Source organism: Puma concolor, chromosome A1 (genome assembly GCF_028749965.1).
Source record: "Puma concolor isolate L17-30 chromosome A1, mPumCon1.1.hap2, whole genome shotgun sequence".
Taxonomy (NCBI): domain Eukaryota; kingdom Metazoa; phylum Chordata; class Mammalia; order Carnivora; family Felidae; genus Puma; species Puma concolor.
Genome location: NC_141667.1, coordinates 123,666,032 through 123,680,550, shown reverse-complemented (window position 1 = coordinate 123,680,550; position 14,519 = coordinate 123,666,032). Strand labels below are relative to the sequence as shown.

Here is a 14,519-nt window from a genome sequence, read left to right as displayed (position 1 = left end):
GGAAAGGAGCTATGGAGAACGGAAGAGCAGACACTCTGCAGATAAGGCAAGTCCTGCTTCTCTTTGTTTTGCTAGGAATATCTCAGGCGGGTTCCGAGTCTGGGCGCTTTTCTGTGGCAGAGGAAATGCAGAGTGGGAGCTTTGTAGGCAACTTGGCAAAGGACCTGGGAGTAGAAGTGGGTGAGCTGTTCTCAAGGGGGGCTCAGGTGGTCTCTAATGATAACAAAAACCGTTTGCAGCTGGACAAAAACACCGGGGATTTGCTCTTAAGCGAATCGCTAGACCGGGAGGAGCTCTGTGGCTCCACTGAGCCTTGTGTGCTGCATTTCCAGGTGTTAATGAAAAACCCTTTGCAGTTTTTACGCATTGAGCTCCAGGTCACGGACATAAATGACCACTCTCCCATATTCTTAGAAAAAGAAATGCTCCTAGAAATCCCAGAGAATAGTCCTGTTGGTGCTGTGTTCTTACTAGAAAGTGCGAAGGATTTAGATGTAGGAATCAATGCTCTGAAGAACTACATAATAAGCCCCAACTCTCATTTCCACATTAAAATGCGAGTCAATCCGGACAATAGGAAATACCCAGAGTTGGTTCTGGACAAGGCACTGGATTATGAAGAGCAGTCGGAGCTCAGTTTCATCCTTACTGCTCTGGATGGTGGGTCTCCAGCTAGGTCTGGGACTGCAACTGTCCGGGTGGTGGTTGTGGACACTAATGACAACTCTCCCGAGTTTGAGCAACCATTTTATGAGGTGAAGATTCCAGAGAATAGCATATTAGGCTCACTCATTGTCACCGTCTCAGCTTGGGATTTAGACTCAGGAAAAAATGGAGAAATATCATATTCTTTTTCCCATGCCTCAGAAGATATTCGCAAGACATTTGAAATTAATCAAAAGTCTGGAGAAGTCAGTTTAACAGCATCCATGGATTTTGAAACAATTGAATCATATTCAGTAATCATTCAAGCTACAGATGGGGGAGGTCTCTTTGGAAAATCAACAGTAAGAATTCAGGTGATGGATGTGAATGACAATGCTCCTGAAATAGCCATATCGTCAATTACCAGTCCAATCCCAGAAAATTCGCCTGAGACTGTGGTTATGGTTTTTAGCATCCGAGACAGAGACTCTGGGGACAATGGGAGGATGATTTGTTCTATCCCAGAAGACCTCCCTTTCATGCTAAAATCTTCAGTTGAGAATTATTACACTTTGGAAACGGAGAAAATGCTGGATAGAGAGAGCCAGGCCGAGTACAACATCACCATCACCGTCACCGACTTGGGGACCCCCAGGCTGAAAACGCAGCACAACATAACCGTGACGGTCTCCGACGTCAACGACAACGCCCCCGCCTTCAGCCAAACCACCTACACCCTGCGCGTCCGCGAAAACAACAGCCCCGCCCTGCACATCGGCAGCGTGAGCGCCACGGACAGGGACTCGGGCGCCAACGCCCAGGTCACCTACTCGCTGCTGCCGCCCGCGGACCCGCAGCTGCCCCTGGCCTCCCTGGTGTCCATCAACGCGGACAACGGGCAGCTGTTCGCGCTCAGGTCCCTGGATTACGAGGCGCTGCGGGCGTTCGAGTTCGGCGTGCGCGCGGCCGACCGCGGCTCGCCCGCGCTCAGCAGCCAGGCGCGGGTGCGCGTGCTGGTGCTGGACGACAACGACAACGCGCCCTTCGTGCTGTACCCGCCGCAGAACGGCTCTGCGCCCTGCACCGAGCTGGTGCCCAGGGCGGCCGAGGCGGGCTACCTGGTGACCAAGGTGGTGGCGGTGGACGGCGACTCGGGCCAGAACGCCTGGCTGTCGTACCAGCTGCTCAAGGCCACGGAGCCCGGGCTGTTCGGCGTGTGGGCGCACAACGGCGAGGTGCGCACGGCCCGGCTGCTGAGCGAGCGCGACGCCGTCAAGCACAGGCTGGTGGTGCTGGTCAGGGACAATGGCGAGCCGCCGCGCTCGGCCAGCGTCACGCTGCACGTGCTGCTGGTGGACGGCTTCTCGCAGCCCTACCTGCCGCTCCCGGAGGTGGCGGCGGCCGAGGCGCGGGCCGACCCGCTCACCGTCTACTTGGTCGTCGCCTTGGCGTCCGTGTCGTCGCTCTTCCTGTTCTCGGTGCTGGTGTTCGTGGCGGTGCGGCTGTGCAGGCGGAGCCGGGCGGCGTCTGCGGGTCGCTGCTCGGGGCCTGAGGGCCACTTTCCGGGCCACCTGGTGGACGTCAGCGGCGCGGGGACGCTGTCGCAGAGCTACCAATATGAGGTGTGTCTGCGGGGAGGATCTGGAACCAATGAATTCAAGTTCTTGAAGCCGATTATCCCGAACCTCCCACCCCAGTGCTCTGGGAAACAAACGGAAGAAAATCCTACCTTCGGCAATAGCTTTGGGTTCAATATATAGTGACATAAGTAGCTTTTATATTCCACATATGACACTTTTTTGTTGCCCCTTCCAAATCAATGCTATTTCCCCTAATTTGTGTGTATTTTAAATTGTATTCAGTGTACATTTATACTGTCACAAATTCTACCCATTTTTACTTTTAAGAGAATGTTTATCTTTGTGATTGTAATGAGAAGGTTATTTATTTTGTAATCCAAGGCGTCTTAATGTGTAATGAGTTTGCGTCCTTAAGTTATAACACCAAATCACTTTTTGTCCATGACCCTCTCTCCAGTTGAATTTTGAACTTTCACCCACAATTATGCTTATGGTAAAATAAAGCAGACCATTTTCAGAGTATTTCAAGTGTGCAAGTATTTCTTCATTCTTTCTTGCATTTTTTTCTTGCGGTGTAGTAATGGTTACTATTCAGAAATGTAATTTTTGTTTCCTTAAATTCACTGCATTTATATTAACATTTAAAAATGTTTATTGCTGTTTAAAATACACCTGAAAAATCATGTCCTTAATAGAATTGTAAGTGTAATCACCTTGTTAGAAAGGGCCAGAGCCAAATTTTTAGCATCTCTTCTTCATGCATCCTGGAGAGTGATTGTGAAAGCATATCAATATTGTGGCTACCCAGAGAGTCTTGGAATATGAAGTTATAATTTTCCAGATTTCTTGTTGATATTACAAAGCTATAATAGAATCCACTTGACTCCATCTGAATAATTATTTGTATAGCATAAAGTGGACTGTATACTAATATTTATAATTTTTGCTTTCTGTATCCTCCCAGAATCTCACACACACACACACACACACACACACACACACACAGGGCACCAATTTCTTTTTTTTTTTTAATTCATTTTTAAGTCCTCTCTACACCTAACGTGGGGCTTGAACTCATGACTCAAGATCAAGAGTTGCACACTTTACCGACTGAGCCAGCCAGTGCTCCTGGGTACTAATTTCTAAATGTAAAATGACAGCCAACAGAAAAGTTATGTTGTATATATTATGTAATATACAAACATAATAGAAAGAAATGTTTTGTAAATAATTATTAGATTTTTTATGAAGTCTGAAATTGCCCGTATTATTCCATTCTCATTAATTTTCAAGCATGGTTATGATCCACTAAAGTGATTTCATGACCCTACTAATAATGGACTGTAATCCAAAGTGTGAAAACCACTTTTCTCAGAGATATATGTAAGTATTTGGAGAGCATTGAGAAGTATCAAATGATAATCCTTTAAGGTTCTAATTCAAAACATTTTTTTTTTCGAACACATTGTAAGAGAAAGTTTTGTCTAATGCAGCACAGGCACCAACAAACCACTCTTGGCTTTAGTAATGTGACTACATTACAGAAGAGAAAGCTTTCATTGTTGGGCAAGAGTTTGCCAGTGAATCTCATCAATAAGCCCAAAGTCTATACATTGTGGAAGGAAAGTGTAGAGAAACAAAATGAGTGAGGCTATCGAGGAAAGGAAGTGTGTGAGAGAGAGAGAGTAGGCACAGAAAGGATGAAATGGGTGAGGGTGAGGAAAATGATTGTTCTGTTACCTCTAGTACCTCTAGAATCAGTGCCAGAAACTGCCTCTTTAATAAATTTAAAAACTTTATTTTATCAATTAGCAGGGCTAGGTATTAGTTAATGTCGGGAAGCAGAATCTCTTGCTCTAGCATATCCAAAATAATGTTCACACTTTCTGAAAGCTACAATTTCACTACCAGTTCTTCTGAACTGCATGAACTGATTCATAATGCTTTGAATTCAAGACAAATGGAGGGAACAGAAGTTTCTTCTGCAGGCTAATTAAATTCTAATTTCCTATTTTTATAAGTGGAACTAGGAGCAAGTTCTTTCCTCCCCTAAATGAAAGCTGCTTTACATAGAGAACAAAGATTCATAAAAAAATTTATAAATCAAAGTAAAGTATTAAGGTTACCTCCTCTCTTGGGGTACCTGGGTTGCTCAGTTGGTTAAGTGTCTGACTTTAGCTCAAGTTGTGATCTCATTGTTTTTGAGCCCCACATTGGGCTCTGTGCTGACTACATGGAACCTGCTTGGGATTCTCTCTCCTTCTCTCTCTTCCTCTCCCCAAATTGTGCCTTCTCTCATAAATAAATAAACTTTAAAAATATCCTATATTGTATGATCCCATTCGTATGATATGTTATGAACAGGCAAATCTATAGGGACAGAAAGCAGATTAGTGGTTGCCTACAGCTGGAGGGAGGGTATAGGATGGAGAATGGCTAAAGGGTAACAGGTTTCTTTTTAGGGCATGGTGTTCTGAGATTAGACTGTGGTGATAATTGCACAACTCTGGAAATATACTAAAAACCATTGCACTGTACACTTTAAATGGGAAAACTCTCTGGTATGTAAGTGATATGTCAATAATGCTATTAATAGCAGTGGTGAGAGTGGTTCTAGCAGCCTGTGTCCCAAGTTAGATGGGCCTTCTGTCATCTATAATATGGGAGGGGGAAAGTGCAGTTCAAATAGCTCAGGCACGGGCCGCTTGGGTGGCTCAGTCAGTTAAGTGTCTGACTTAGGCTCAGGTCATGATCTCACAGTTCACGGGTTTGAGCCCCACATCAGACTCTGTGCCGAATGCTTGTTCAGAGCCTGAAGCCTGCTTCAGATTCTGCGTCTCCTCTCTCTGCCCCTCCTCTGCTCATGCTCTGTCTCATTCTTTCTCTCAAAAATAAATAAATGTAAATTAAAAAATTTCAAATAGCTCAGGCAGAAAATCTAATGTGTTGCAAGAGCAGAAAAAAAAACTAGGTTTTCTTGCTTCAAGTTTTTCCAGAAATCTGAACAGGAGGACTTGGGACTTGTGTATTTATAAAAAGAACTATGTGTTTCCTGACTCTAATGGAGAGTGGCCAGGCCTTCAGGAGCTCAGATGCCCAGATAAAAGCAACCAACCAATTCTCTTCAAAGGTATAACTAAAACCAAATTTTGTTCTTATGCATCAAATAACTCATTTATAGTTAAATTTAAGCCAATGCATAGAATTCAAACTGCATCAGCCAATTTTATATCAAAGGACTATACATTGTCCACTGGGGAAAAGGTCACTTACAAAACGGAGATGTGAGAGATGGCCCAGCCTCCCAGAGATGATTTCCCTGAAAATCGTTACCAATAAAAATCAAGTAAAAATTTACGTTGGGATTCACTATGAGAAAGGACATAAAGACATTTTAGCTTACAAACACTTTGTTCTGCTCATCTCCTTTCTACCTCAAGTCCTGCTACCACTCCCAGGTCCACTGGTTAATCTAACATGGCTTTTCAATCCCTAGATATTCACCTCTCCTCTGGCTCAATCCTTATGCCCTGGCCATGTGCTGTACTTTTCCACCACCCCAAATTGGTTCTTTATATGAAATAAAAATTTCAGATATCTCTCTGAGAATATAATCCACTATGTCTTTAATCCTCTCATTCTGCTATTCCTGTCACATTTTGTCTTTACCTTATTAGAATCTTTATTCCATGATGCTTTTACTATATATTAACTCCCTTCATGTTCTAATTTCTCTCCTGTTCAGGTGATTCCCTGGTCTACCACTTCTAATCATCCTCATGCCCATATTCTCTATTCTCTTGTTCAATTTTCCTTCACAAAAACCACCTGATGAAAATCCACTCCAGATGAATATAATTGTCTCCTTCCTCTTCTGTCACATCAGGGATGCTGCACTCTCTAAGTGGAAAGTTAGAGAATTATCACTACTATCACACTAATTTTATCACATCTAAACTTAATTGGGCTTTCAAGACCAAGAAATCATTTTATATTTTCCTAATCAGTTTTCTCTTCTATTCTTCATAACAACTACTTCAAACCTAGTTATCTTACTTTAAATTTCTCACTCTACTACTTACTTACCCACCCCTTTCAGCAGATAACTTGCTTAATACCTTACCAAGAAAATAGAATCTATCAGATAGGAATTCTCTTAAATTTCTGGCCCCAAACCTACACACTGGATAGCATCGGTACTTATAATGACCTTCTACCCAAGTCCAATCCCTTCATTTGTTTTCTGGATCCTATCTTTAACCACCTTCTAGGGGCTTCACTTTGATTAAGTCTTCTCTTTTCTCCCTCTCTATTGAATACTACAAATCAGCATTTTAAATAAGTTCAAATTTCCCTAGGTTTTAAAAAAAACCCTACTGAGTCTCAAGACTCCTCCAGAGACTATCAATTTTTTTCTTTGGAGCTAAATTTGAAAGGATTGTCATCTTTACTTCCTTATCCTTCTCTCTTTACAACCAAGTGCAATCTGATTTTCATTGTGACCATTCTAAACCGCTACTGTAAAAGTGATTGAAGATTTCTGTACAAGTTAGATAAGGTTATGTTGCTGAACAAAGCAGTACAATTACATAGTGGCTTGTAAAAGTGTGTATCTCCTTAAAACAGTTCAAGTGTAAATGACTAGGTATACGAGGCAGCTTTGCTCATTACAGTCCTTTGTTCCAAGTAATTGCTCCTACATTTCCTACTGCAATGTCATAATCTGCATGACTGTAGCTGAGTCACTGCCACATCTAGGTTCTAGTTGGCTGGGAGGGAGGAAACACATCCAGATGTCTTCTATTCTAGACCTAGGAGTGGCAAACAAAAATTCTATTCACAATGTTAGTGAGAACTTAATTCTTTTTTTCTTTAATTTTTTTTCTTTTCAACGTTTTTATTTATTTTTGGGACAGAGAGAGACAGAGCATGAACGGGGGAGGGGCAGAGAGAGAGGGAGACACAGAATCAGAAACAGGCTCCAGGCTCCCACCCATCAGCCCAGAGCCTGACGCGGGGCTCGAACTCACACGGACCGCGAGATCGTGACCTGGCTGAAGTCGGACGCTTAACCGACTGCGCCACCCAGGCGCCCCAGTGAGAACTTAATTCAATTGGCCATGCCTAACTACAAGGGAGACTGGGACTGGCAACTATGAATAGCCAATGTGCCTGGGTACAGGGAACAGGTTCCCTGTTCTATAAAGGGAACAGGTTTTGGCAGACATCTATTAGAATCCTCCACAATGACCATCTTCTTAATCCAAGAAATCATTTCAACATTCATTTTTCTTGAGTTTACTGAAGCATTTGCTACCATTGATCTTCCTCATATCCTTGAAATGCTATTTGCTTTTGGTTTCATGATTCTCAACTCTGAGCTGTCTTTGTCTTTTAAAAGATACTTTATTTCCCCTCTCCTCTAATGAAGGTGTTTTTTTCAGACTTTTGCCTCTTCTGTTGTTACCTGACATACTTTTGCTTGATTATCTTAGAATTCTCATGGTTTCAATCACCATATACATGCTGGTGAAACCCAAAGTCCGTATCTACCCCAGTTTATATTCTATATATAATTACATACAGCTCCACATAGGGACATGCATGTGCGAACACTTACACATATCTCCCAAGGCATTCATGTTAGTATCAGCATGTACAAAATTGACTTCAGCTTTTTCCACTTCAGTCTTTTTTGTTCTTCAGTGTTCTCTGTCTTAGGGAATGACACAACTAACCATCCAGTTGCCAAGTCCAGAAGTGTGTTAATCATCCTTGATTCCTTTTTTTTCTCCACATGCAACCTATCAGTGACCAGATCCTAAGTATCTTTCTAAGCATCCCTCTTCTCTCCATCCACACCAGCATTACTTTTAAACAGGCTGCCACCATCTCCTAACTGGTGTCTCTGATTCCAGTCATTCCTCCTGAAATTGATTCTCTATACTTCCTTCAAACTGATTTTTCAAAAATGCAGATGCAATCATGTTAATCAAATGTTTAAAACTCTACATTGTGTTATAATTTTCCATAGGATAAAATTTTAAATTCATGCTATATCCTATATAATAACTTGTGTCCTCACCCCACTCCCCCCACCCCCGCCAGTCTCCCTTTTTTTTTTTAAACAACAAACATTTATTTCTCACAGTTATGGAGGCTGGGAAGTCCAAGGTCAGGGTGTAAGCAGATTCTATGTCTGGTGAGTCCACTTCCTAGTGGTTCTCTTCTTGCTGTGTCCTCACAAGGGAGCTCTCTAGGATCTCTTTTATAAGATCACTAATCCCACCCATGAGAGCTCCAACCTAATGACCAAATCACCTCCCAATGGCCTTACCTCTCCAAATAACATCATACTGGGGATTAGGTTTAAACATGTGAATTTGGGGGAACAAAAACATTTAGTATCAGTTTCCTTTATATTTTAAATATAATTTATTATCAAGCTAACAAACAGCGTATACAGTGTGCTCTTGGTTTGCGGGGGTTGGGGGGTAGATTCCCATGATTCATCGCTTACATACAACACCCAGAGCTCCCCCCAGTCTCATTTTTAAATTATCCCCTTCTATGGTTTAAAGTTCAGGGCATATTTAACTTCTTTCTGTTCTTCAAAAGGTCTGCCGGAAACACTCCTTCTCCTGGCTAGCTCCTTCAGATCACAACTTATAGTTTACTACCTTAGGAAAGCTTTCACTGATGTTCAAAAATCTGGGCTAGATTTTATTTTTTAGTAGGTACTTAACTAGCACTTACTAGCAATTTTGTAAATATTAATTCATTTGATTCCTACTATAATAATCCTAGGAGGTAAATACCATTATCACCCCTATTTTACAGGTAAGGAAACAGAGGTACATTACTTGTCTAAGACTGAAGATATTGAATGGTAGAAGTAGGATTCAAATGTAAATATTTTGGTTCCAGAATCCATGTTCATATGCTATGCTGCCTCCTAGGTACAAGATGGCCCTTCTAGGTATTTCTCTATTACTCTTTACCTATGAATACATTGTGAAATATTTTAATAATGTGTCTGCCAAATTTTCAGCCAGTGAACTCCATAAAGACAAGGACTAAATCTATTTTATTTATTCCACATTCTTACATGTAAATTAAATTTTTTAAAATGTTTATTTATTTATTTTGAGAAAGAGAAACAGAGCACAGGCAGGGGAGGGGCAGAGAGAGAGGGAGAGGAAGAATCCTGAGAAGGCTCTACACTGTCAGTGCAGAGCCCGATGTGGGGGCTGGATCCTGCAAACGGTGAGATCATGACCTGAGCTGAAATCAAGAGCGAGGCTTAACTGACTGAGTCACCCAGGTGCCCCCACATGTATATTTTTAAAATATGTGAGAAAAAGGTAATGACATTACTAACTATAGTTAACTGAATTCAAAAGTATTTACAAGAGTAAAGGAGATAATATATTTGAAATTCTCAAGAAATGGCCTAAATAAAATATTATTTCTTCAATTCAGGACATCTTTCTTCCCAACCTCCCTTCAGTTCAAGACATTTTAATAGAGTCTTCTTGTCAGCATTCAAAACAGCACTAATTAAATGCCCTGTATAGACTTTGTTTGGATCGTGATTCAAACAAACCAACAGTAAAAAATATTTTGGAGAAAAATGAGGAATACCAAACACAGACTGAGTATAAAGTATATCAAGGAATTATTGCTAAATTTGCTGGTTTTAATAGTGGTATCGTATTTATATTTTAAAGCCTTTATCTATTAGAGATACTTGGTGAAGTATTTAGAGGTAAAGATATATGTCTGGGATTTGCTTTAAAATACTCCAGAGGTATTCATGAATTATTTGTTGAAAGAAAACAAAATTTTTAAAAAAAATTCATGGAAACACATGGTGGCGCTGTAGGATAAGATGAAATCAGTGCATGGACAACACTGTGGGCTCCATTATTCAGGGAACAGAGAACATCCAAGCCACTGAGAAGAGAGGGAGTAAAGGAGCTTCATCTACTAAAGCTGCTAGAGGACTATATACTCTCCGGGGGGGGGGGGGGGGGGGATCTTATTTTTTAAAATTCAGCTTCAGCTTCCAAAATTAAGGCTGAACTTAAATTTTTCTACAAAAGAGGTTGCTGGAAGGAGCCATGGAGATCAAAGGGGTGCTCGCTCTGCAGAAAAGGCAAGTCCTGATTCTCTTTGTTTTGCTGGGATTATCTCAGGCGGGTCCTGAATCGGTGCGATATTCAGTGGCAGAGGAAACAGAAGTTGGTTCTTTTGTGGCAAATCTTGCAAGGGATCTAGGGCTTGGGGTGGAGGAGCTGTCCTCACGGGAGGCCCGGGTAGTGTCTGATGATAATGAAAAGCACTTACAACTTGATTTACTGACGGGGGATTTGCTCCTAAATGAGAAACTGGACCGAGAAGAGCTCTGTGGCTTCACCGAGCCGTGTGTGCTACATTTTCAGATGGTATTGGAAAATCCTTTAGAGTTTTTTCGGGGTGAGCTGCATGTCAAAGACATAAATGATCACTCCCCTATGTTTCTAGACAAGGAAATACTTATTAAAATATCAGAAAGTACCAGTAGTGGAACCACATTCCTAATGGAGAGTGCCCAAGATTTGGATGTAGGAACCAACAGTCTCCAAAACTACACACTTAGCCTTAATTCTCATTTCTACATTAAAATTCGAGACAGTGGTGATGGAAAGATATACCCAGAACTGGTCCTGGACAGAGCATTAGATCATGAGGAGGAGCCTGAGCTCACATTAACACTCATAGCACTGGATGGTGGATCTCCACCCAGGACTGGAACAACTTTGGTTCTCATCAAGGTCTTGGACATCAATGACAATGCCCCTGAGTTTGCTCAGAGGCTCTATGAAGTACATGTCCTGGAAGACACACCTGCTGGCTCCTGGATTATCACCATTTCTGCTAAGGATATGGATTCAGGAAATTATGGGAAAATATCATACACATTTTTGCATGCATCAGAAGATATTCGTAAAACATTTGAAATCAATCCAATATCTGGGGAGGTTCACTTGAGATCATGCCTGGATTTTGAAGTAATACAGTTCTACACTATAAATATTCAGGCAACAGATGGTGGGGGTCTTTCAGAAGAATGCAGTCTTCTGGTTAAAGTAGTAGATATAAATGATAATCCACCAGAAGTGACCATCTCATCATTTACAAAGACAATTCCAGAGAACGCCTCAGAGACTCTGGTTGCTCTTTTCAGCGTCCGAGACCAAGATGCCGGGGACAATGGGAGGATGGTTTGCTCTATTCAAGACGAGCTCCCTTTTTTCCTGAAACCAACCTTCAAGAACTTTTTCACTCTAGTTTCGGAAAAAGCACTGGACAGAGAGACAAGATCTGAGTACAACATCACCATCACCGTCACCGACTTAGGGACCCCTAGGCTGAAAACGCAGCACAACATAACCGTGACGGTCTCCGACGTCAACGACAACGCCCCCGCCTTCAGCCAAACCACCTACACCCTGCGCGTCCGCGAGAACAACAGCCCCGCCCTGCACATCGGCAGCGTGAGCGCCACGGACAGGGACTCGGGCGCCAACGCCCAGGTCACCTACTCGCTGCTGCCGCCCGCGGACCCGCAGCTGCCCCTGGCCTCCCTGGTGTCCATCAACGCGGACAACGGGCAGCTGTTCGCGCTCAGGTCCCTGGATTACGAGGCGCTGCAGGCGTTCGAGTTCGGCGTGCGCGCGGCCGACCGCGGCTCGCCCGCGCTCAGCAGCCAGGCGCGGGTGCGCGTGCTGGTGCTGGACGACAACGACAACGCGCCCTTCGTGCTGTACCCGCCGCAGAACGGCTCTGCGCCCTGCACCGAGCTGGTGCCCAGGGCGGCCGAGGCGGGCTACCTGGTGACCAAGGTGGTGGCGGTGGACGGCGACTCGGGCCAGAACGCCTGGCTGTCGTACCAGCTGCTCAAGGCCACGGAGCCCGGGCTGTTCGGCGTGTGGGCGCACAACGGCGAGGTGCGCACGGCCCGGCTGCTGAGCGAGCGCGACGCCGTCAAGCACAGGCTGGTGGTGCTGGTCAAGGACAATGGCGAGCCGCCGCGCTCGGCCAGCGTCACGCTGCACGTGCTGCTGGTGGACGGCTTCTCGCAGCCCTACCTGCCGCTCCCGGAGGTGGCGGCGGCCGAGGCGCGGGCCGACCCGCTCACCGTCTACTTGGTCGTCGCCTTGGCGTCCGTGTCGTCGCTCTTCCTGTTCTCGGTGCTGGTGTTCGTGGCGGTGCGGCTGTGCAGGCGGAGCCGGGCGGCGTCTGCGGGTCGCTGCTCGGGGCCCGAGGGCCACTTTCCGGGCCACTTGGTGGACGTCAGCGGCACGGGGACCTTGTCGCAGAGCTACCAGTATGAGGTGTGTCTGACGGGAGACTCGGGGTCCAATGAGTTTAAATTTCTGAAGCCAATTATCCCCAGCCTTCCAGTCCCTGACACTGGTAGGAATATAGGGGGAAATGAGAACTTTAGGAATAGCTTTGGATTCAACATTCAATAAAATTACTTTAAACTTTGAATCTTTTGTTATTCTTGACAATCTGTGGATACTTTTTGCCAGTCTATAATGAATATTAGGCTGTACTATAGTTGCATGCACTATCACTTCTTGCGCTCTCCTTATAGTTGCTTTGAAAATCTTTATTAGTGGTCATAATGAAATGGAAATATAATCTGTGTTTTCTGTTTTTTTACACTTATTTGGTCATAAATGTTATATTAACAGAGTTATTAGCAATTTTTTGTTTTGATAATGGTGTTATTTTGCAAGATAATGTTACTAATTATTTGGAGGTACAAACTGATGTATTAAGAGTGAATGCCCCTATATATGTGATTGACTACTAGACATTACATTAAATCATAAAGAAAAAATAAAAAGTGCTGTTGGATCTGGGTGGAAGCATATTGGATTTTATTGCACTATTCACTTTGCAAAGTTTCATCATAAAGTTTAAAAAATTATACTCCTCCATATTCAGTACCTAGGGTACCTTATTTGCTTGCTTTTTGTAGTGTTTTTCAAGAATTCACTTTATGACAAAATAAAAGTGACCACATTGAAAATTATTGATTTCTTAGGTAAGTTTCCTTTGTTGTTCTTGTTAAGCTGTTGTGGGGAAGGAGCCTTATAATGCTGTGGGCCTTGATGTCACTGTTTTGTTTTCTTAAATACCATGTTTGCTAGTTTAAATTTATTTTTTATATTTTATGATTTAACTAGAGTGTAGGTCATGGTATCATCCTGGGTATGATAATAACTCTCCTTCAGAAGAGTACAGATAGAAACTTCTTAAGAAATTGAAATGAATATTCAAACTGTTAAAGAAATGAATGAGGTTCGCTTTTCTATTGATTTGTAAGAGTAAATATAAAAAATCTTTAATACTTTGTGGTCTCTCTCAGATATCCACAAAGAAGGAATGCGTCTGTATTTATGGTTTATAGATATCTCATGGTATTACAGATTATGTCTCTAATATAGAGTAGACAGTTTAATGGAAGATTATAGGTAGAGATTTTCATAGCTATAATGCAATGTGGATATAGAGCTAGTGTACCTTACATTTTTGTAATTTCTCTCTTAAAATTAGATATTATAGACTAGATGGTCTAATAAAATGGAATTTGACATTGTGAAATGGGTGAAACAAATACCAATTTCCTTAGGAATTTTTTTCTTTCCTTCATTAAATTTTTACTTATTTTGTGTTGTAATAGGTATTTACTAGTTGTGAGAATTTCATATAAATAGATATTTAAATAGTAAAATCTTGAAAAACAATGTTTGGGTCCTCTTAATCCCTCAGACTCATAAGAAGTAAATCTTATGCTTCTTACACACTAATAAGAATAGATAAGAACAGAATAACCTATTTGAATAATGTGGGAACAAATTTGTAGACTACCAGATAGAGTAGAAGAGAATAGAATCCAGGGTCAGATCCTTTTATATGAGAACTTGGTCTCTTTTTTTTAATTCCAAGATTTTTAATTTAAATTCAAGTTAGTTAACATATACTGTAGTATTGGTTTCAGGAGTAGAATTTAGTGATTCATCACTTACATGTTGTTACCCAGTACTCATCCCAACAAGTGGCCTCCTTAATGTCCATTGCCCATTTAGCCCTTATCCTCACCCACCTCCCCTCCAGCAGCCTTCATCAGTTTGTTCTCTATATTTAAGAGTCTTTTATGGTTTGCCTCCCTCTCTGTTTTTATCTTCTTTTATTTTTCCTTCCCTTCCCCTATGTTCATCAGTTTTTGTTTCTTAA

At 42.4% G+C, this 14,519-nt stretch overlaps 2 protein-coding genes across 2 annotated transcripts; both read left to right on the top strand.

The window, feature by feature from the left end:
• Window positions 1–6: 6 nt before the first annotated feature.
• On the top strand, window positions 7–2,558 carry LOC112860632 (protocadherin beta-11-like). The gene has a single exon (XM_086702137.1). It carries the CDS (start codon window positions 12–14, stop codon window positions 2,403–2,405), a length of 2,394 nt encoding a protein of 797 aa, XP_086558263.1. The 5' UTR covers window positions 7–11; the 3' UTR covers window positions 2,406–2,558.
• Window positions 2,559–7,327: 4,769 nt separating this feature from the next.
• On the top strand, window positions 7,328–13,314 carry LOC112860630 (protocadherin beta-14). Its single transcript, XM_086702122.1, has one exon. It carries the CDS (start codon window positions 10,349–10,351, stop codon window positions 12,743–12,745), a length of 2,397 nt encoding a protein of 798 aa, XP_086558248.1. The 5' UTR covers window positions 7,328–10,348; the 3' UTR covers window positions 12,746–13,314.
• Window positions 13,315–14,519: the final 1,205 nt, after the last annotated feature.